The following is a 22,345-nucleotide window of genomic DNA, read 5'->3' as shown; positions in this document are numbered from 1 at the left end:
CATCTGATATTGAAAAACTTACAAAAATACCAAAAAGTGGAAAGAATAAATACAAAAAGGATCCAAGAAAGGAGGGGATTAAGATGAAATGAATACATCCAGTTCCTTTAAAGAGTGTTTTAAGGTTCTAACTCTTGCATTGTCTCTTGCTTTGCTAACTCTTAGAAATTTGATCTAGCAGGACATAAAATTTAATCTAGAGTGTTAGAACTAAAAGAAGATTCAGAAATCATCTGAGTTAATACACCTGCTCATTTGTGGGGTGGGGAAACCACATCTCAATGATGCCACGCAACTTGCCTGTATCCCTTAGAAAAAACTAACTTGTAAGATCAAGGCTTCCATATTCATTTGCATCACAGTATTGGAGTCTGTATGCCCTTTAAAAGGCACACATTACCAGCAGAGAGTGAGGAGCATGCCAGTGATTCTCCATTCTGGCTGCTTCTTAGACCCATCTAGGAGTTTTAAAACCAATCCTGGCCCTAATCTCCACCAATTAAATAAGAATTTCTAGAGGTGGGGGTGCCTGGGTGGCTCAGTCGGTTGAGCATCCAACTTTTGGCTTCAGCTCAGGTCATGATCTCAGGGTCGTGAGATCGAGCCCCACATGAGGCTCCTCGCTGGTTGGGGAGTCTGCTTGAGATTCTCTCTCCCTCTCCCTCTGCCCCTCCCCGCTCTCTCTCTCCCTCAACTAAATAAATAAAATATTTTTTTAAAAATTTAAAAGTTAAAAAAAAAAGAATTTCTGGAGGTGGAACCAGACATCAGTATATAAAACCCCTCAGATGATTCTATGTGCAGCCAGGGTTGGGAACCACAAAGATAGACCTAGAAGTTCCAACGCAGAGCTCCAGTGGGAGCTCAGGCTCAGACTCCCATTACAGGGGCTTTTCGGCTTTGTCCTGCTCTCTTTCCCGGGAAGAGTCATAGTTATATGGGTAATTGGGTGTGTGTTACAGTAAACTTCACCTGCCCCGCTCACCTTCAGGTTTCAGTATATAACACTGAATTTCATGTAATTCCTCAATGAAAAGTCCTGTTTCTGAACTTTATTCTTCCTCTGAGACTTGTCTTGAACTTCTGTTTAAGGTATAAAATGGAGCTAAAAAAATTGTCTATTTGTGTGATTTTCACATTCACACACACAGACACAGACACATAGAGACACACACACACACCTACACACACACACACACACACACACACACACACACACACCCCAAGCAAATACACCAGTAAAATAACAATAATTATATAGGTATCCAAGGATGAAATCCATGTAAAGAAAATCCAGTTTTATTCTATAATCAGCATACTAAAGAACTGGAGCAACTCATACTGTGAAATATTTTTAAATACACTTTGAATGGTTTCTTCAGTTTCTTAAATCAATTCCTCAGCCATAATTTCTAGGCCTTATTTAGTAACAATAGCGATATGAACCTTGATTTTAAATAATATGAATAAACTTATTAAAATATATGATTAAGTCCACTATAAGACAAATGAGACTCAAAATATTTTGAATACTATTCCCGATTTTCTTTATCAGCTTGCTCAAAGCTGGGACATTATTTAATCTCATTAAAATATCTTACAGGCTATGATAAAAGCAGAGAGACTCTTAATTGAATGCTTAATTGAGGTGCTTTTGCAGTATCCAAATCAAAATAAGTGAGGGAGTGTTGACTATTGATCTTTTTCTTTCTCCAAGGAACCTTTTTGTATATACCACTCTGGATGACCTAGTCCAGAACCAAAAGAACTCAGAGGCATTGGGAAGTTCTTTTTTTTTTTTAATTTTTTTTATTTAAAGATTTTATTCATTCACTTGAGACACAGAGATACAAAGAGAGAGCATGAGCAGGGGGAGAGGCAGAGGGAGAGGGAGAAGCAGGCACTCTGCGGAGCCAGGAGCCCAATATGGGGCTCGATCCCAGGACCCTGGGATCATGACCCAAGCCGAAGGCAGATGCTTAACCATCTGAGCCACCCAGGTGCCCCCACTGGGAAGTTCTTAACGCATATGTATTTTTCCTGCTTATTCGGCAATCATTCTTTCATCAACAGCAGCAAGATATCCTGTGGAAAAAAATCCTACATAGCTAAGGTGGTAAAACGATCCCTTTATAATCTTCATTGGGATCTGAAGAACTAACTCTTATCTCTCACTCATAAATCAAACAATGTCTGATAAATGTGGTAGCTTTGCATACCAAGAGGACTGAGCCTGGAACCCAAGACCTTTCTCATTCCCTCCGGGGCTATGGGCTTCCTTCTAAAAGCCAGAGATGTTTCTTTGATACATTTGCATAATAAACCCAAATGAAGATGGAAGTCTTGATTCTGCATATGTCAGCTTTCCTGGAAGTTTTCTGTTTGCTCTCAGATTTTTTATTGCAAAATGAAAAAAATAGATCAGGGAAAGAGAAATTTTATTGGTGGTATAATATTCCCAAGACATGAGAATTTTGAATTTCTTGCTTTTATCGTCTTTAAATTATATCGATATAAAAAATGCAACTGCGACACTTTTCTATTTATTTAATATTTCTCTGAGTCTCATTGGACATTAGCTAGTTATCCATCAAGCATAGCAGAAGCAGACTTTAGGTTGTCAAGGACATTGGAATTCTCTCTTTAGTCCAAATGACAATTTTATTTAAAAACAAACCTCTTTCTCAAGAAAAAGATTAAGAGATTATTTGAAGCTTTTTCAGATTGAGTGGTATATGCAAATGACAGCCCTCCTTTGCTAAGGTCCGAGGTCTTGGATGCTTCCTGTATACGTTAAGGACCACACAGAAATACACATTTGGAATCAAAACTGGCCCTTGTGTTTATAAGTGATATTACCTTTAATGCAGGTAGGGGGAAAGAAGTCCTTTTTCACCCCTGAGGAACCCAAGTATTGCTAAACCAAGGTTTATAACTTGACTGTCCTAATTGCTTTCCTTTTCTTTTAGACATGCATGCCAGGATTTTATCGACTGCGGTCTGAGCCGGGTAGCCACACTCCTAGACCAACTCTGGGCACCTGTGTTCCATGTCAGTGTAATGGACACAGCAGCCTGTGTGACCCTGAAACCTCCAAGTGCCAGGTATTTACCACGTCTTTCTTGACTAAGGCCCCTGTGATCATTTATCTTTATACATGCTCAGATAGCATGTGCAGAGGCGAGTGAGCTAAACAGCAGGGAACTTAATTGTGTATGTGTGTGTGAAATAAAACGTGGGAAAAAAAGACATTTACCATATTATACATTTTTTAAAGTAATTAAAAATTGATCATTGCAAAAACCACTGCTCGTGTCAAGAAATAAAATATTAACAGCATTTTAGGAGAACACCTGAGGACACTACTATTTATTTAAAATCATACGAGGGCTTTTTTTCTGATTACATACAAAAATAAACATATAAAAAATCTGGAAATTATAAAAAAGTATTAAAAAAAGATAAAAGTCATCTAAAATTCAACATAAACATTTAATATTTTTGGTATTTTCTATGAATTTTATGCATGTGTTTATAAATAAGATTCATATAATACCATAGGTGCCATTTTATGTTCTGCTTTTTAAATATACCTATTATGAGCATGTTATGTTGCTGGATGTTCTTTGAAATCTTTAGTCTTTGATTAGATTACGAAATCCCTATTTCCCCCTCTCTCTTGCAGCATCACTTTTTGGTTTCTTTGCTATCTTAAAAAAAATAATAGTAAAAATAAAAACAAAAATAGGGGCACCTGGGTGGTTCAGTTGGTTGAACGATGGACTCTTGGTTTCTGCTCAGGTTATGATCTCTTATCAAAGACTAAAGATTTAATTTAACCACTTAATTTAACCCATAATTTAACCACTTCCCGTAGAATTCCAGCTACTCTTGTTGTTGTTGTTGTTGTATTCATGCTAACAGCCTGCCCTCCACCACTGCTATTCACCTTGGAACAGTCAGGACTCTCAAGAAATTCAGGTTTGCCATGTCACCACATAGAGTTCCCCAGACTAATCCTCACTCAGGTCTGGACATCAGTTTGCTAAACCCATTTCCCATCTCTCCTCATCTACTGAAACCCCTCCAGTGAGGCTTCTGGAACTCAAAGTAGAAACTCAGCAAAACCGCCCACATATTATCCCTCTTTGTTTAATGTTCTCTTTGTTTTGCTGTCCCCAACATACTGCTCCCCCTAGAGCCCTCCAAGTGGTAGCTCTTGCCTCACACTCTTCATTTCCCTGAGTCTGAAGGCAGGTATCCTTGCTCCTCACTGCCGCTTTCCTATCATCCTCCTTTCTCCCCCATAACAACACATGGCTTTGAATCTCATGCCCCCATCTATTTGCCCACTACACCTGCTCATCGATGTTCTCTCCTAACCCTCAGGTCACTCACCTCATTCCTTGAAGATTTTTCCTTTGTATCTTTGCCATTCTCTCTAGCACTATTCCTATCATAATTCTTGGTGATTTTAATGTTCGTGAAATTAACTCTTCCATACCCTTAACTCTGCTTTTCCTCACTCCATGGTGCTATTCTAGAATTTGTCATTACAAGAAACTGAAATGCCTCCACAGTCTCAAGGTCAACTGTCCTCTTCTTCAACCACCATCTCTTTTCTTTCCAATTCACTTCTTCTTGATACATCAACTCCAACCTTTTTAGTCTCACCATTGATGCTCACACCTTTTCATTGTTCCTTAGCTCCTTCATGCCCTCACTTTCTCAACCAGCTTAATATTCACAACCCTTCATTAGTATAGCTGCCTTGTAATGTTCATTTCTCTTGCTACTCCTTTGTTTTCACTCAGTTAATTCTAACGCTTGTTAAATCCTACTGTTCCACACCTATGCCTTCTAAGCTGAATGTGGCTGATGAAAAACAACTATGTTTTCTAGTCTCACCATAAATTCATTATCACTCGCTTCAGATCGACCCTTTGTGCTCCTCTGCAATCATATCACTTTACTTCAGTCCATTTCCTCTCCCACATTTCTGGATGATTATTTCATACCTTCCCCTTCCTCTTCAAGCCCTCAAACCCCTCCGCCAATCCTTCTCCAGACTTAATCTCAATTGATGGTCATGCTTTTATTTCATTGAAAGATTAGAAGTAGTTGGAAGAGAACTAATAGGATCTTCCATTACCGCATGCACCCACTTTTCTGCATCTCTGTGCAGTTACTCCAACTCTTCCATCATTTTAGATGAACTTTTCTTGTTTCTAGAAAAGACCAAGTCTGCACTTATGCTCTAGATCCCAGCCCTTTCTTCTGCTCAAAGACATCATTCTGCCCATCCCTATTTCCCCTCTCTCTTGCAGCATCACTTTTTGGTTTCTTTGCTATCTTAAAAATAATAGTAAAAATAAAAACAAAAAACAAAACAAAAATAGGGGCACCTGGGTGGTTCATTTGGTTAAACAGAATGATGAATGATATTATTGACTAGATGAATAACTGAATAATATTAACCATCCTTGAATTCCTGAAACAATTATTATTTGCTCAGTGTAGTATTCTCTCCCTAATCTGCTGGCTTGTAAAATTCAATAAATAATTCAAGAGAGGGGATTAATTTATACATCTTAAGTGAGAATGAAATGCATTGTTTCTTCTTATGTAATCTGCACTGGTATTTCTTAGCAGGGCTATATTTAATTCATATGATTTTTTTAAAGATTTATTTATTTATTTTAGAGAGAGAGAGAGAGAAAGCGTGAGTGAGGGGAGGGGCAGAGGGAGAGGGAAAGAAAGAATCTCAAGCAGACTCCATACTGAGTGTAAAGCCCGACACAGGGCTCGATCTCAACACCCTGAGATCATGACCTGAGCTGAAATCAAGAATTGGACACATAGCTGACTGAGCCACCCAGGTGCCCCCATATGATTAATTTTAAAACATTCATAAAGGATACAGTTTAATTTCATTTTTTTAGGATAAAAATTGTCTTTATATTGTCCTCTTTAGAACAATTGGCTATTATAGCTATTTTTGTGCTACAGGTCTATCTTTTTGAGATATCCCCAGATGAAGTGAAAAATAAATACGTGTGCAATCACACATGCACAGCTAGTATAAATTTCTGTGCTCTGAATTTTTATATTTTCCTTCAGGGAACATATATAACTTTTGAATTTAGGCAACTTTGTTCATCTTTGAAATAACCCCAGGAGGCCAATAGGAAATAGCTATTATTACTCTGATGCTATAACTGAGGAAACCTGAAGCATACTGATTTCTTTTCTATGTGTAGTATGGATCCCAGTTTAATATCAATGCCATTACACAGAGCAATGCCCTCAACTTCGGGTAGAGTGATCATAAGCATGACTCTGGGGTCAGACTGCTTTGGTTCCAATCCTCGCTTCATCTTTTATGGGCTGTGGGAGCCCAGTCAGTTATCTCAAGTCAGTGAGGTCTTAGTTTCCTCATTTATAAAATGAAGATAATAATAGTACCTACTCAAAGTTTTTGTAAGGATTCAATGAAATATTGTATAAAGGGTGTGGAACACTACTTAGTCCATGGCAAGTTCCAGAGAAGTGATAGTGATGATGATGATGATGATGATGAAGAAGAAGATAGTAATTACCATACATGTTATCCACCATTTATAGTCTAAGAATCAATCAGATAATAATTAATCAAAACACATAAAAATCATTATCAGCGCTATGCTAGATTTCCTCACTTTTTCTTTATATCTTTCTTCAAAAATATGGAGTAGAGAAGAATAACACTATAGAAAACTTTACAGCCTAAGCATTTCTACTTTTAAATAAAATCCACATCACTTTGTAACTATTCTCTTCATAATTCCTAATGAGACTTATCAGAGAACCGTTGCTTCACTCGAGGCATTAATATATCCTAGACATGTTACTACCAATAACTCAGTGACTATTGTCCCTTAAGGAAAATTTTCTTCCAAATGGAAGAGCAAAACCTATGTGATATTGAACCCCAAGCCAAGCGGAAGCAGAGGTGAGGGAGCAAATGCTAATCAGTAGACACACAAACACCCAATAGACAGTCTCAGGTAGGTAGATAGGTAGGTAGGTAGGTAGGTAGGTAGATAAGATAGATAGATAGATAGATAGATAGATAGATAGATAGATAGATAGATAGATAGTTTTTCCAAGTTGATATAATACATACATCTATATCTATCTATATCTCTATCTATACCTTTCTGGATATATTATCACTACACCCCCATGATTAGTATTATTTTTGCAAAATTTTTAAAGAGAATATTAAAAATTCTCATCTAGCTCAAATAACTTTTTGAAGACCAAATAATTTGTGAAAATATTATTTTCACTCTATCACAATTCTTATTTTAAAATGAAAAGAAAAAAAATCATTATTGATCAGCTCTGTTGTCTGAAACCACCAGCATCTATGATTAAGCAGTTAGCCCTGTATTTGGTAAAGAGACTCATAACTAGAATCTACTGTGTTTAAGGTACTTTATAAACACTATCTCATTGAATTTATCTAACAATCTGGCCAAAATAGGGATAGTTAGCATTTTATTACAACTCTGAAAGTTAATGCTTAGAAAATTTCAGTAACCTACAAGCCTTGGCTAAAGTGTATTAGAATCAGGTTTCAAATCCACTATAAAATGCTATCTACAGACTGTGAGAGAGAGTAAACACACTGTTATCTGATTAAATGATTTGACTTTGAAGGCCTAGAATTCCATCCTAGAGTACTGATAGAATCTGCAAATATGATTAAGAGCCATGTATGAAAAGTATTTGCAAAAATCATGGAATTATGAAATTTGCCATAGGATGGAAAGCTGTGAAATGCCACTCCAGGTTTATAAAGGAAAGTAAATTGTAGCAAACATTGATTTTTGATTTCCAGTAAAACTTAAGGATTGCTTACTTAACTAATATCTGTTAAGTGTAGAAAAAATAGTGCTCATTAGGTTCACTCAAAATAAAACATATCAGACTAATTGCTAGATTACTATATGTATAAATCTGAGATCCTTCCTGAATCTCATTATGATATCAAATTCATCAGAAAGTGTGATAGGTCATATCTCAAATTCAGCAAAAATAGTAACAGCCCCCAAATGTTCAACCCTATCTACATATGTGCCAGAACCAAGGCTGATCATTATAGATAGATTTTTTTTCTCACTTATTCTTACAGTAAACTTATGTGACAGATAGGATTGTTCCCTCTTTTACAGTTGATAAACTAATGTTGACAGAAATTAAATAATTCGCTTACGTCATAAGCTGCTAAAGATCAGATCTATGATCCAAACTCTGGTTTGTTTAAATAGGCATTTGACAGAATGTTTCATGATATTTTCACAAACAAGTTTGAAGAGATATCTGGGCCAGATAGTAGTAATCAGTTAACAAGTTTAATGACTGTAGAAGTTTCTCTACCCTTGAAGAATATGTGCTGGGTTCTAGGTTCATATCTCCAATGATGAGACATAGGCTTTGTGTTTCACCCCATCCTGTTCAAAATCGTGATCAGTGATCTGGATGAGATGTATCAAATAAAGCTGGAAGTGTAATCTAATGTATTAGATGGTGGTCAAGAAGCTAAAAGAGTCTGACAGGTGGAAGTATGAGCCACAATTAACAAGATGAAATTAATATAAGAGTTTCTGAACTTAGGGAGGCTCACTTGTTCATTCATTCTTGTGGCACTTAGTAAATATTTCCAATGCGTAGGTATTGCAGTAGGTGATGAAAAGATACCAAGATGAGGAAAGCAGAGGCCTTGCCCTCTAGGAGCTTATATTCTAGTGCTTAGGGAAAGAGCAGAGAAAATGACGTGTAGTAGCAATTCCTGTGAAATAGGAGTTTTTACTTGACTGCAGAGTTATGTATCCAAGATCCAGATGGAGGAAGGGAATATAGTCACTATATTTGCAAATCACAGGTAGAGACTTTAATATCTATTTTAAGAGAAATTCTGAGTGATCAAGATTATTAAATGTTTAACTTGAAGAGATTTAGGAAGTAATAGTATTTTGTAGACATTTGAGGACTTGCCTTGGGAAATGAGAATTAGACTTAATCTTCGTAGCTTCAGAAGGCAGAACTTGGATCATTAACTGAAAATTAGAATGAGATATGTTTTCATTCAACATAAGGAAAAAGTTCATAGCTTATAATTGTACAAGATGAAAAAGGCTGCCTTATAAGGATCATTCATTCAATAATGTATTTTTAAAAAGGTGGGGAGGCATCTCTTTAAGGAAAGAAGACTAAGTTAAGCAACTTCTCACCTCAGATCTAAGGTACTATATAATATTAATGTTATATTATTTTGATTTAGTAGAAGGAATATATACCACCAGTTTTTCCATGTGCAAAAAAATACAAATATCATATATCCTAATCTGTTATTGAAAAGGTACTAGAACATATAATATCACTCTTGAGAATATAATTAAACTTCTCGTTAGACATCTAAAATATAGGAATTTTTCCTAAAGATTAATTTCTTTTTTTAAATTTTTTTAAAGATTTTATTTATTTATTTGACAGAAAGAGACAGCAAGAGAGGGAACACAAGTAGGGGGAATGGGAGAGGGAGAAGCAGGCTTCCCGCCAAGCAGGGAGCCCGATGCGGGGCTCGATCCCAGCACCCTGGGATCATGACCTGAGCCAAAGGCAGACACTTAACAACTGAGCCACCCAGGTGCCCCGAGATTAATTTCTGTACAAGACGAATATTGTGTCTCAAAGTAGACAGGAAAGTCATATAAAAGGTCTGTGTCAAAAAGTTTCAAAAATAGCATCATGATTTATGTGTTGTGTTTGTGGACCTAACCAGAACATTTGATTTCGTTAACCAAGTTTAGTATGTCAGTAACCTGTGAAAGACTGACTGTCCAGAGAAGGTTAAAATATTTGCTTGATCTGTGAAGAAAGTATATAGAGTTGTAGGTATAAGAGCAGCAAACCATATTTTTGAATCTCTGTATTTCTGGTAGTGATCAATATTATCTAAGTGTTTTGAGTCAATTATTAATGCTATATTAGGTTACATAAAATAATTCATTATGCAGTGGGTTTATTTTTACAAAAGCAAAGTGCTGATAATTGTTCAAGAGCCTATGTATTTTTTTGGCACATGTTTATTCACATAGCTATAAAATATGTCCTTAAAACACTCCCTGGTTAACTTACCATTTGACACCTTGCTGAATGATTTAGACTGGAACGTATGGGTAATTTATCCTGGAACCATCTCTTGCCATGCTGTTCTTAAATATGGAATGGTTATTTTATTGCTAAAATACTGGTTCCTTTGGATGGCTGAATAAAAGAAGATCATGGTACTTATATAGCAAATCCTAATTCAGAATACAACAAATTATCTTATTCTGTTAACCACATTTCTATAAAGTCATTAGACTTGAAACTTGGCCTTTTTCATCTTAAGAAAACTGACCAGTTTCATCTATACTTCCTACATTGTGCATTCAGTCATTCAGAATAGTCATCAAATGACTACCATATTTCAGTCACTGTGTTGAGCTAGAATGGGCATTTAGCCCAGACTTAGGACATCAGGGAATGTTTATCAGATAAAGCAACATTTAAAATGAGAGCTGAAATGAATAGGTGCTAATCAGATAAGAGGAGGGGAAAACATTCCAAAACAAGGGATTTGCATATAAGAAGTCCCGGAGGAAAGAGAGAGCATGGCATAATATGAGAATTTCAGATGGTCCTATATGGCTTTCACATAGCATACAAAGGTAGCAGGGGCTAGAGGTAAGGCTGGAGGGGTAAGCGAGCAGATGAAAAGTGTCTTTCTTGCCATGCTGGAAAGTTTATAATTCACCCTAAGGACAATGGAGAACTAATGCAGGCTTCCCAGCAAGAGAATGGCATGGTTTGATAAGTTCTATAAGATGGTCATTCTGATTGCAGTGTGGGAAAACCACTGCATAAAAAAATTTAGAAGCAGGGGACACCTGGGTGGCTCAGTCATTAAGTGTCTGCCTTCGGCTCAGGTCGTGATCCTGGAGTCCTGGGATCAAGTTCCGCATCGGGCTCCCTGCTCCCATGGGAAGCCTGCTTCTCCCTCTCCCACTCCGCCTGCTTGTGTTCCCTCTCTCACTGTCTCTCTGTCAAATAAATGAATAAAATAAAAGTAAATAAATAAATCCTTCTTTTAAAAAAAAATTTAGAAGCAGGATCTTTACCTAAATTCTGTTCCAATAAACCAGGTAAAAAATGAGAGTGGCCAGATAAAAATAGTAGAGACAAGGAAGTAAAGAAACAGAGAGTAATAGAATCATGGAACGCACTGATCAAACGGGTTCTCTGGCATGAGAGAGGCCTCTAGATTGCTGGCCTGGGCAATTGAGCAGGTGATAGAGACCCCAGATGAAATGGACAATACAGAAATATTAGCAGGTTTAAAGAGAGATGAGCTTAATTTTTGATAGTTTAAATTCAAGGTGCTTTTGTTATGCAGTAAGATCTATTCAGGAAGCATTTGGAAATGTAAGTCTAGAACTCATTAGAGAAATCTGGCCTGAATATGTAAAATTTAGAGTTTTTGGCAATTAGATGATACCTAAAGTCATAGTAATGGGTGAAATCACCAAGGTAGAGTGTGTAAGAAAAAGAAAAAGAAAAAAAAAAAAAAAAAGAGGCGAGAGCCAAAGTTAGAATCAAGGACACCAATCTTACTACACAGAAAGGGAAGAAAGAGTCCATGAATGAGCATAAGGAAGAGTAGCCATAGAGTTAGGAGAAAAATCAGCAGACCATACCATTAAAGAAACCATAGGAAGAGAAATTTCAAAGAGTAGCCAGAAATATTAGCTGCTGCAGAAAATTCATATATCATGAAGACTTATTATTGTCAGGGAATTTTTATTTATCAACAAAGATCTTATCAGTGAGCCTGGAGTCCTGGTGACATGAGAAGCTTTTTTAAAGTGGGGAGAGCTGAAGGGAGATAAGGAAATAGAAATCAGGAATGCAAATAATGCTTTTAAAATGCTTATCAAAGATAGATGGAAATTTCCAGAGCCTTGAGGCCCAGAGATATTTTTGAGCTAGGGAAGTCTGGACCAACCTCAAATGCCAATGGAATAAATGAGCAAAGGAGGGAAAGATGCAGATGCTGGTCAAAAGGGGGAGGCAGAAAGGCAAGGAATCCAGTTTAGCAAGAGAGTAGCTTTAGACAAAGGACAAACACCACTTCCTATGGACAGGAATAAATGTTAAAGGGATGGAAAGTACTGCAAGACAAATGGCAAGTCTTTCACAGGAAGCTGAGGGAACACTCAAATGAGTGCTTCCTTTTCTCTGAAAATAGGGGGCTATCGTCAGCTCAGGTAATGATCTCAGGGTCATGATCTCAGGATTGTGAGATTGAGCCCTGAGTCAGGGCCTGTGCTGGGTGTGGAGACTGCTTAAGATTTTCTCTCTTCCTCTCCCTCTGCCCCTCCCCCAGCCCACCCCCGTACGCACCCTCTCCCCCTCTCTCTAAAGTATATACTTCTCAAGAACTCTTTCAATGAGATGTGTGTGTCTGTGTGTGTATATGCAGGAGCACACACAGGTGGGGAGCTGTATGATAAATTACATTCTAACTCTCAGTAAATGAAAAACGAACTTCTCCCTTTTCCTTTACAGAATTGTCAACATCACACTGCTGGTGACTTCTGTGAACAATGTGCTCCTGGATATTATGGAATTGTCAGGGGATTGCCAGATGACTGTCAGCAGTGTGCTTGCCCTCTAATTTCTTCCAGCAACAAGTAAGATTGAGAAATATTACCTTATTTCCCAATCAGTAGCACCATCTGTGTAGCACACGGGCTTTCTGTGATTTAACTATTTTTTCCATGTAGACAAACTCTCAGTTTAAGATAGACTTTTTTTTTAAACAATATAAAAACATGACAAAGTGAGCACATAATGCTCTGTGGTTTATTTTTCCATTAAAAGCCTGTCCCAAGTAAATAATACTTACTAATTTGCACTAATTAAAATGTCAATACTAGTATTAACATAATTTATGTTTCTGAAATAAATGATATCTGTACACATGTGTGTAATTTGATACACTTTTATAAGGGTCTTGTATTTGCATATAGTTCTGCCATAAACTCATCTATGAAGGATTGTTTGGGTACATATTATCTGACTTTTGTGACTCCTTCCACTCATTTTGTGTATTTAATTCACAATTTGTAAAGAATTATTAAGAAAATAGTTGAAAAAATAGTTAAAGGACGGTGACTTATTTTTATGCTCCAAAATAAGTCCATATTTCCCAGAATCACAGTCCCGTTCTGTTAAGATGGTCTGAGCTTGGTACCATGGAAACACAGCCATAAGGGGAAACAAAAGCCAGAATATCTTATTTCAGCGCTGTCTGCACATTCTGCATTGGTTTATATATTGATGAAAACCCTTGTTGCTAACTATGTCTATACTTGAAAGTATAAGTGATTTATAGACTTCAATCTCTACCTGGTAGGGCATTTTTTTCTCTAAGAATTTGCTTTTGAAAAGAATGTAGGGCAGTGTGTTCAGAATTAGAATCCTGGACTCCTTTTCTTGAGTGTATGAGAACCACGAAGCAATTGAGATAAAGAGATTATTTCCCCCGCTGCTTACTCAGGGTTTTTTTGTTTGTTTTTGTTTTTCTTGTCCTTGGCTTTATTCTGAAAACATTGTCATGTAAATTGTCTCCCTTTCTTCTGAAATCTCCTCTTTTTTTTTTTTTTTCTGCTTAAGAGAATCACAGGTCTTTTGTCAAATGTAAATTTTTAGGTAAGTGGGATATTGACAAGGATAAAATACGTGTTCTTTTTGTTCACACAAGCACCAAGTGGTAGGTGTATGAAAAATAACATTATTTCTATTTTCCTTTCCCTAATCTCCTTCTGATGACTAGATTTAAACAAGAGAATGTTATTTATTGTATTGTTATTAAAGTGTGAGCCATTGGATTAGAAAGATTCAGTAATTAACTGATAACTTCTTTGATAAGAATGAAGCATAACGTCTGCTGAAAAGGCTCACAATAAAATGTGTGTCTTAAGAGAAGTCAACTTAAATATAAAGGGAATTCAAAGGTACAAAATACCACACTTGATCTGGGAAGCTTCAAGAACATATTGAAAGAAGTAGTAGCATTGAAAGAAGTAGATGCTGCTCCTAGTCCTAGCAGTAGATGCTAGTAGTAGCATCTATTATAATAGATCATCAACAGTGGATTGAAAGGTTTTTACTGGGGGAGATAGCAGGAAATTACATGAACAAAAGCTCAGAAAACAGAAAACACAGTTCTTCACGTTTAAGAACTAATAAGTAAGAGTTTGGAGCATGGAGTTCGAATAGAATTCATAATTGCAGATGAAACTGAGCAGGAGAATGGAGGCCGTGGTACAGAAATCCTTGAATACCCATCTAAGAAACTGCTATTTAATTTTCTCTGTAATGAGGAAACATTGCAAGCGTTTAGTTAAAACAAACAAAAAGAAAAGGTTAATGTGACCAGAGCCACACTTTAGGAAGACTGTTATGGGAGAACTAAGTAAAATGAATTAAAACAGGCAAAGAAAAAAGTGAAGAGCGCGATTAATATAAGCTATTGCACTAATTTAGGCAAAAGATAATGAGGCTGTGAAGGCAGGCGATAGTAACAGGAAGGGAGAGGAGAGGACTGGTGTGATGAGAGCCTTGTTGAATGCAGCTCTCCAGAAGTGCTAACTAATTAGACATGAGCAGTTCAGACCAGGCAGGTGTTGAAGCCCAAGGTTGTTAGCCAGGTTGTTGACCTCAAAAATGGTAGCGCGATTAACCGAAATAGGGAAACCAGGAGAGAGCTGTTGCAGAGGACAGACAATTTATGTTCTGAATAGGTTAAAATTGATATGATAGATCTGTCCAAATGGAAATATGCAAATAGCTGCAGAAAATGGAAATAGAATTGGAAGGGCAGATGGAGGAAGAGATATGTTAATAAATGAATTAAAATTGGATAAGATTTCCCAGGGTTATGTTTCCCAAGGGGAGCATGTGGAAAAAAAGGAAAAACAGAATTCCCTATACTAGAGAAACCAGAAAAGAAAGATGAGCCAAGACAGGATCTGTCAGGGAGGCAAGGGAATGGAGACTACAGGGCTACGGACACCCCCAGCGAGAAAAGCAGCTGCTTCCAGAGAAGCCCAAGTTCGCAGGGGAGCCATGACCTGTGAGGGTCACGGAAGAGTTTTGATAGTCAATTGTGGAAACAGACATTATGTTACAAGGATGTCCGCTTATAGCTTTAGGAATTTCCGAGAAGGAAAAAGAAAGAGTGCTACCTTGATTGGTTAGCAGGATCAATAAAAAGGTGTGTTTTCATTTTTGTTTTCTGTGATTTGTATAATTTAAGTCTATTTTTATGGAAAAGACCCTCTAAGAATCAAAATACCAAATCCAAGTGGCTAGTTCAGTGGCTTTCAAACTTTCTTAACTGCAACCATTGTAAGAAATCATTCTTTTATATCATAACTTGGGACACAAAAAACTTGTGTGTATATAATATAAAATATATTTGTACATATACATATGTATATATATATCCTATAACTTTTATTCAATTTTATTCTCCTGCATTATTAGAAGAAATTTAAGTCCAAACCTACTAGAGTGATTTCATGACCCACTCCTATCACCACCTAAAGCTTGGCACATTAATTAACAAAGCAAAGACCTGTGTGTGGTAAGAAGAGTTAAAATACAAAGCAAAGAAATACAAGGATGAAATACAGTTGAAGGAGGTGGAGGTACCTCTCTTCAGTGGCTTCAATCTGTGCAGCCAATGAAAAGTAAGGAGTAAGGCGAGTGATCACTAACTCACTTCCATGCATGAGTTTTTCAATATTTCCTACCAAGACAAATAGGACAAACTGTCAACCATCGTGACAGTGTAGCTCAGGGGTTATCCACCGCCTACTCCAGGAAAGGTCAGATATCTTTCAGCAGAGTAGAAGAAACCCTCTCCCCTCTGCAATCTGACCACCTTTTCCCACCAAGGCCCTCTCCTTCCTTCTACAATGAGGCCACGTTGGAGTCCCTTGTTCTTTCCCAAACACGCCAGCCATCTTTGTCAGACAGAGAAAGACAGAAACTGTGTGGTTTCACTCACGTGTGGAATTAAAAAAAATTAAACTCATAGAAACCGAGTGTGGAATGGTGGTTGTCAGGGGTTGGGGAGGGGGGGAAATTGGGAGAGGCTGGTAAAAGGATACAAACTTTCAGTTATAAGGTGAATGGGGTCTAAGGATCTAATATATAACATGGTAACTGTAGTTGATAATACTTTATTGTATAATTGAAACTTGCTAAGCAAATAGAACCTGTGTTCTCAACCCCCACACACAAAAAAAGGAAATATGTGGGGGTGATAGATGTGTTAATTAATTTGTACATATATGTATATCAAATCCCATGCACACTTTAATTATATTACGATTTTATTTGCCAGTTATACTTCGATAAAGCTGAGCAAAACACAAGTAGATGTGTAATGTGATATCAGACAGTGCAGGTGCTACCAGGGAAAACAGAGCAGCCTCAGTGAATTAAGAGGGGCTGGGGTGCCCTTTTAGCCAGGGGCTTCCATGAAGATCTCCCTAAACAAAGGCTTGTGCAGAGACAAATGAAGTAATGGGGAGAGCCACGTGACTGCCTGGAGGAAGAGTAGTCTACCAAAGGAAAAAGCGAGGACACTGGCCCGGAGACTGGCCCATGCTTGGTAGACAGCATGGATCCAGGGCAGCTGGGGCAGAGTAAATGGTGTCAGGGGAAGCGTGACCAAGATATGACTCAGGGAAGCTCCAGTGGCTAATGAAATGTCCCAGCTGCTAACAGTCTTCCAATGGCAAAACGTGGCTTGGAACAGGGAAATGCAATGATGTTAGCGATGGCAACAAGATCAGCAGTTTCAGGTAGAGTGTATGTGGAATGTGAGAGAAAGGAGACAAAGTTGACTCTGTGGCTTATGGCCGAATAAATGGAAGCACGGAGTGACCATGGATGAGATGTGGAAAATTATAGAAAGGTCAGTGGGATTGTTTTGGAGTGGGAAACTCAGTTTTAGATCTGGTAGGGTAAATGCAAAGGTTTTAAGACTGAATGAGATCATTTAGGGGAGAGAGTGCAGGACAGGGTAGGAGAAATCTGAAGACTGAAATTAAGGGCACATAAAGAGGTCAAGGACATGACATATATTCGGCAAAGGAGACTGAAAAAGAACAACCAGTGAACTGGGATAAAAAGGAGAAGGGGGTAGGATCCAGGAAGCCATTTCATCTCTGTAGTATTCACAGGAACAACACAGACTAGCAGACTCTAAATCTTAGAAACTCTCTTGAGGCAAATTTTGAATTAGCAGACATAAGATGGCCACCAAGAGAAAAGCACAAGGATTTCTGAGTGGCCCTGCAGATAATATGAGAATGGAGAGTAGATGAGGGAGTTGTGAACAGAAAGAATCAACTCCAACTTCAAGTAAGTTGTGATCCCTATGCCCTCCTTCGTAAGTTCTCATATGTGATTTAAGGAAAGGGTTCAATACACCATAATATCATAATTCAAAAAAGTTATATCAACTATTCAAGGAGAATTATAACATTCTTGCATAGTAATTGAGACAGATATATTACTGTAAAGGATTATAATTTAATTAGGTTGGCTCTCTAGAGTTTCACTTGAAATGTCTAAAAACTTGTTTCCAAGTGCGTGTATATATATATATATATATATATATATATATATATATATGTATATATATATCTTGTATTTTGTGTATATATATATATGTAGCTCATATATATGTGAGTTCAAAATGTGATATATGAGTTTGTGTGTGTATGAGCTTATATGTGTGTGTACAGATGCACTCAGCTTCAAGCTTTAACTGAGAGAGCTAAAAGCTTGCCAGAATGTGTCAATTATGTATTTGTGGATCTATTTTACGAAGGCAAAAAATAAATTTGTTGGATAATGAGTTTGTGAGTAGTAGATCAATTTGTTCACGTACTTCGCAAAGGTTAGAGTTTATTACTCATTCATATACTATTTATTGATTCAATGCACTAGAAGACAGTTAAAATAGGGTCGTAATGGTACCTGACCGATAGGAGTTGTGGCCCTGGTCTATACACAATGTATCTTTTTCAGCATCAACTTCTTTAGCAGACCAACAACAACAACAACAAATGGTGTTTGCAGCATTACCATTTTGCAACAAATAATATTATTTTTTCCTTCCAAGTTTCCAATGCATCATGCAGTTTTATCTAGTGGGAATCCTCTACTTACATTTGAAAGAAGTTTGTAACAGCCTAAAATTACATGTTAGTACAGGTTAGTTTTCAAGTGTTAAGTGTTTCTTTTGTAGGGTAAGATGATCAGAAATCCTGGCAAAGCCTGACTGGCTGTGGTCTACCAGTGCAGTCGTGAGAACAGGGCAAGTTATATAAGACCTACTTAATAGAAAAGATCATAAAATTGTCAGAAAATCTTATTCATTTTCATGTAGAGAGCTTTCCCTTCTTTCCTCACACTAAATCACATTACTTTGTGTTTAAAATAAATTTAGTTTGAAATCCGTATGTAAATTAGAAAAGGCACTCTTATTTTAAGTGAAATATTTATTCACACTTCATGTGTTGAAGTGCTAGTGGCAATTTGGGCTGAGTTTTTGGAAAAAAAATTATATAGCTTTTAGGACCATTTTTTTTAACTTGAAAAATATTCAGTAATAATTATTCTGCTGTCAGACAAATGTGCATGAATTCTAGTCCTATTTTTCTTTCAATTCATGAAAAACAGGACACTTGCTGGATGTCTAATATTTTTATGGTTGTCATATAATTATTAAAATTTCAAAATGTTTATATAGTTAGTGTGAAGCATCGCGAATTCATTAAAAACCGACCATATTTATTTGTCAACTATTATCAGTAGTATTTTGTTGTGACATCCTACCCTTTACTAGAAACTTATAAATAATTATAGATATGCCATTTATAACTACCCCCAAAATAAGTTCCAATCATCTGGATAATGGACAGAATTACTTAAATATATAAGATAAATAGGTTAAAAGATTTTTTACAATCTTTTTTTTTTTTCTTTCCAATTCAGTTTTAGCCCTTCTTGTGTCATGGAAGGCCTGGAAGATTACCGCTGCACCACCTGCCCCAGGGGATATGAAGGCCAGTACTGTGAACGGTATGCAGTCATGAAACCTAGAGATCCTACAATAAAGGATCACAATAGAACCGTATTCATTATTCTCATAATTTATTTTCATTTTGTCTGGGAGTTCGTATGCTTTCCACGCTATTTTTTATTTTTATATCTGTAGACTTTCTCAAAAGACAGTTGTTTATTTCCGTCTTATATTTAGACTTTCTCAAAGATTCCAAATTATTTCACAATGATCTAATTTATGTTTTCGTGTACACATATCTATATATGTGGCACATATTATATATCTATATTTAGTGTACACATATATATCTACTGGATACGTATCTATATGTCTGTATATGATCAATAGTTAACAATGCTAAAAGGCTGGCTACACATAATTCTCATCTTAACCCGCTGGAAAGTATTGGCTAGCACTAACTGTGTGCATGTCACTGTTTTGACACCATGTTCTGCCATGTTATGGCACCATGCCACCAAATGTAGACAGAATTCAGAATTTAAATGTATCAAGCATTCTTAATTAGAACAACACAAATAATAGATTTGATTCGCCTTTCCAATAAGCAAACATTATTATTTAAATGCTTCTTCCCACCATATTTTTTAAAAGTTGTTTTTTTAAGATTTTATTTAAATTCCAGTCAGTTAACATACAGTGTAATATTAGTTTCAGTGTACAGTTTAGTGATTCAACACTTCCATATAAACACCCAGTGCTCATCACAAGTGTACTCTCTCTTTCTTAAGATTTTATTTATTTATTTGAGAGAGAGAGTGAGTGAGAGAGAGCAAGCATGAGTGGGGAGAGAGGCAAAGGGAGAGGGAGAAGCAGACTCCCCACTGGGCGGGGAGCCCCATGTGGGGCTCTATCCCGGGACTCAGAGATCATGACCTAAGTCAAAGGCAGACACTTTGACTGAGCCACCCAGGCGTCCCCACAAGTGCACTCTTAATCCCCATCATCTATTTAACCCATCCATCCACCACCTACCCTCTGGTTCACCATTTTTTTTTTTTTTTTTTTTTTTACAAAATCTGATAATGGATTTATGTAGCTATTAAATTGCATACTAACTGTAATACACATGGTAAATTAAGAAACAAAGCTTCAGACTGACTGTCTAGTAAGGTAATTAATATCTTCTGGATCCATATTTTCCATAAGATCAGTATCTTGGATATTGAAGCTTATCACCACCATTTTTAGTGTTTTAGGTATTACCTCTAAAGTAACTATTTACATTATACACACATGATAATTTTAGCATTAATTGATAACAATATAAAGTTTTTATCTATGGATATAGTCTAGCTCCACCAATTTAGCTAGGTCCCATTTTTTTTTTTTTTTATACCTATACTATCAGAATAACTAATGCTCTACTTACTTTACACTAACATTGTCAAGATTGAATGTGTAGAGGAAACTGTTGGTGCCCTCCCTAAGTGCCTACGTGGAAGCCTTCTCTCCCATAGGAGGGTCAAGAAGGCCTGAGAATTTACCCCACCTTCCTCCAGTGGTCCATAGCCAATGACTGACTACTGTGGGAGTACAAAAGTCCAGATGCTTATGCTTATGCTTGCTCCAGAGTTTTCCATGGAATTGGGCTAAGACCTGGAATCGTACCATTGCTTGGATTTTTTCTTTTCCGTGCCCTGCTTTACCCACCCCTTTGCTGGGTTCTTCTAGGACCACTTCCTTAAATTATCAAACTTGAATATCAAATTATCACACTCTTTTCAAATATAAACCAATATTAATTAATTGTATCATTACCCATTTAAAAGTCTTCTTTTGATATAACCAGCAATGGTTGTGTTAATAATAGAAGTAAGTAGATAACTAAATAATTAAACTTAAATTTTATAAATTCCAATGAAGTCTCTACAGGTTTGCAAATTATATTTCCAAATAATTCTGTATGTGGTAACTCTAAACAGAATATCCAGTACTTTCATATATATAACAGTGCATTCACAATTTCTGTGCCAACAGAAATTAATAGCAATTAAATAATTCAAAGCAATACAAAAATCCAAAAATATTTCCATTTGTTTTGGAGATATATACAACATTTGAATATATATATATATATATTTTTTTTTTTTTTTTAATGTGCTTTGGTATTCATGGTTAGGCTAAAATTCATTTCATGCCCTTGTAAATACCAGTAGGATGATGACTAAAAGCATCCCCGGACACCAGTATTATCTGAAGTAATTTATGAGAAAAATGTTTGGTAGTATACTACATTTATAAATTGGAGTTCCCACTATCTATGAAAGCATGTATATAGAAAAGACTGGAAGGGTGCACTGAAATGACAATTACTGTCTTAAGGCAAAGTGATTATAGAAAATTTATTTTTTTTCATATCCATTAATGTTTAACCAATAGGAGTTGACAGATCATATAGCATATAGATGAACAGGGGCATATACTATCAAATGTGAATGTCTTGAATTGTTTTCACAGTTCTCAAATGTTGTTACAGCTTTACATTCATCATCTCTAACATATAAATGATCAAGTTATATTTCCCTGAAAAATTGCTTTTATTCAGCTAAATTAAACCAAAGGTCTTGGTTAAATTTTTATTGTAACTTTCCAAATAAATTTGTTCCACTTCTGAGAGCTTCTTAAATCATTTAAATCAACTTATGACCTGCCTAAGCTCATCAGCTGAGGTCTAAAATTGCTTGCATGTTTTGAGTGTCCCTCTAATGTAGGAAACCCCTCCCCATGTTTTATCTTTGTTACTTTTGTAATTAATTCTTTGAGCATTTAATCAATCTCAACCTGCTTAGAATAGAATTCTTTCACCTGCAAATGTTAAGAAAAAATTTAAGTGGACTTATTTAAATGGTACTTGCATTGAGCATTTATAATATTACATTGAAAATAAAATAATTAAAAACCACAAATGTATAAAAGCCTAGTTACGGATAACTTTTTTTTTCTTTTGCTTTGCCTTTTCTAACCAGCACAAGATAAATTAACTTTCACAATCAGCTGTGCACATTTCCACAATCCTAGACCACTAAAGATAGTTCAGGATTATCTGTCTAATGTTTGTAATTTTTAGCTTCAACCTCCTAC

The 22,345-nt window shown here is 36.4% G+C and overlaps 1 protein-coding gene across 2 annotated transcripts in view; it reads left to right on the top strand.

Annotated features, from left to right (window-relative positions):
• The window catches only part of LAMA2 (laminin subunit alpha 2), a 622,013-nt gene that overhangs the window by 424,700 nt on the left and 174,968 nt on the right, over nucleotides 1–22,345 (top strand). For both annotated transcript variants that reach the window (XM_078054754.1, XM_078054753.1), the window contains exons 29-31: nucleotides 2,970–3,104; nucleotides 12,658–12,782; nucleotides 19,174–19,260. In XM_078054754.1, the coding sequence (XP_077910880.1) occupies nucleotides 2,970–3,104; nucleotides 12,658–12,782; nucleotides 19,174–19,260 (347 nt within the window). The remainder of the gene's footprint in view (nucleotides 1–2,969; nucleotides 3,105–12,657; nucleotides 12,783–19,173; nucleotides 19,261–22,345) is intronic.

The sequence above is a fragment of the Halichoerus grypus genome, chromosome 9 (genome assembly GCF_964656455.1).
Source record: "Halichoerus grypus chromosome 9, mHalGry1.hap1.1, whole genome shotgun sequence".
In the NCBI taxonomy this organism is placed as follows: domain Eukaryota; kingdom Metazoa; phylum Chordata; class Mammalia; order Carnivora; family Phocidae; genus Halichoerus; species Halichoerus grypus.
This window is presented reverse-complemented; position numbering and strand designations above follow the sequence as displayed.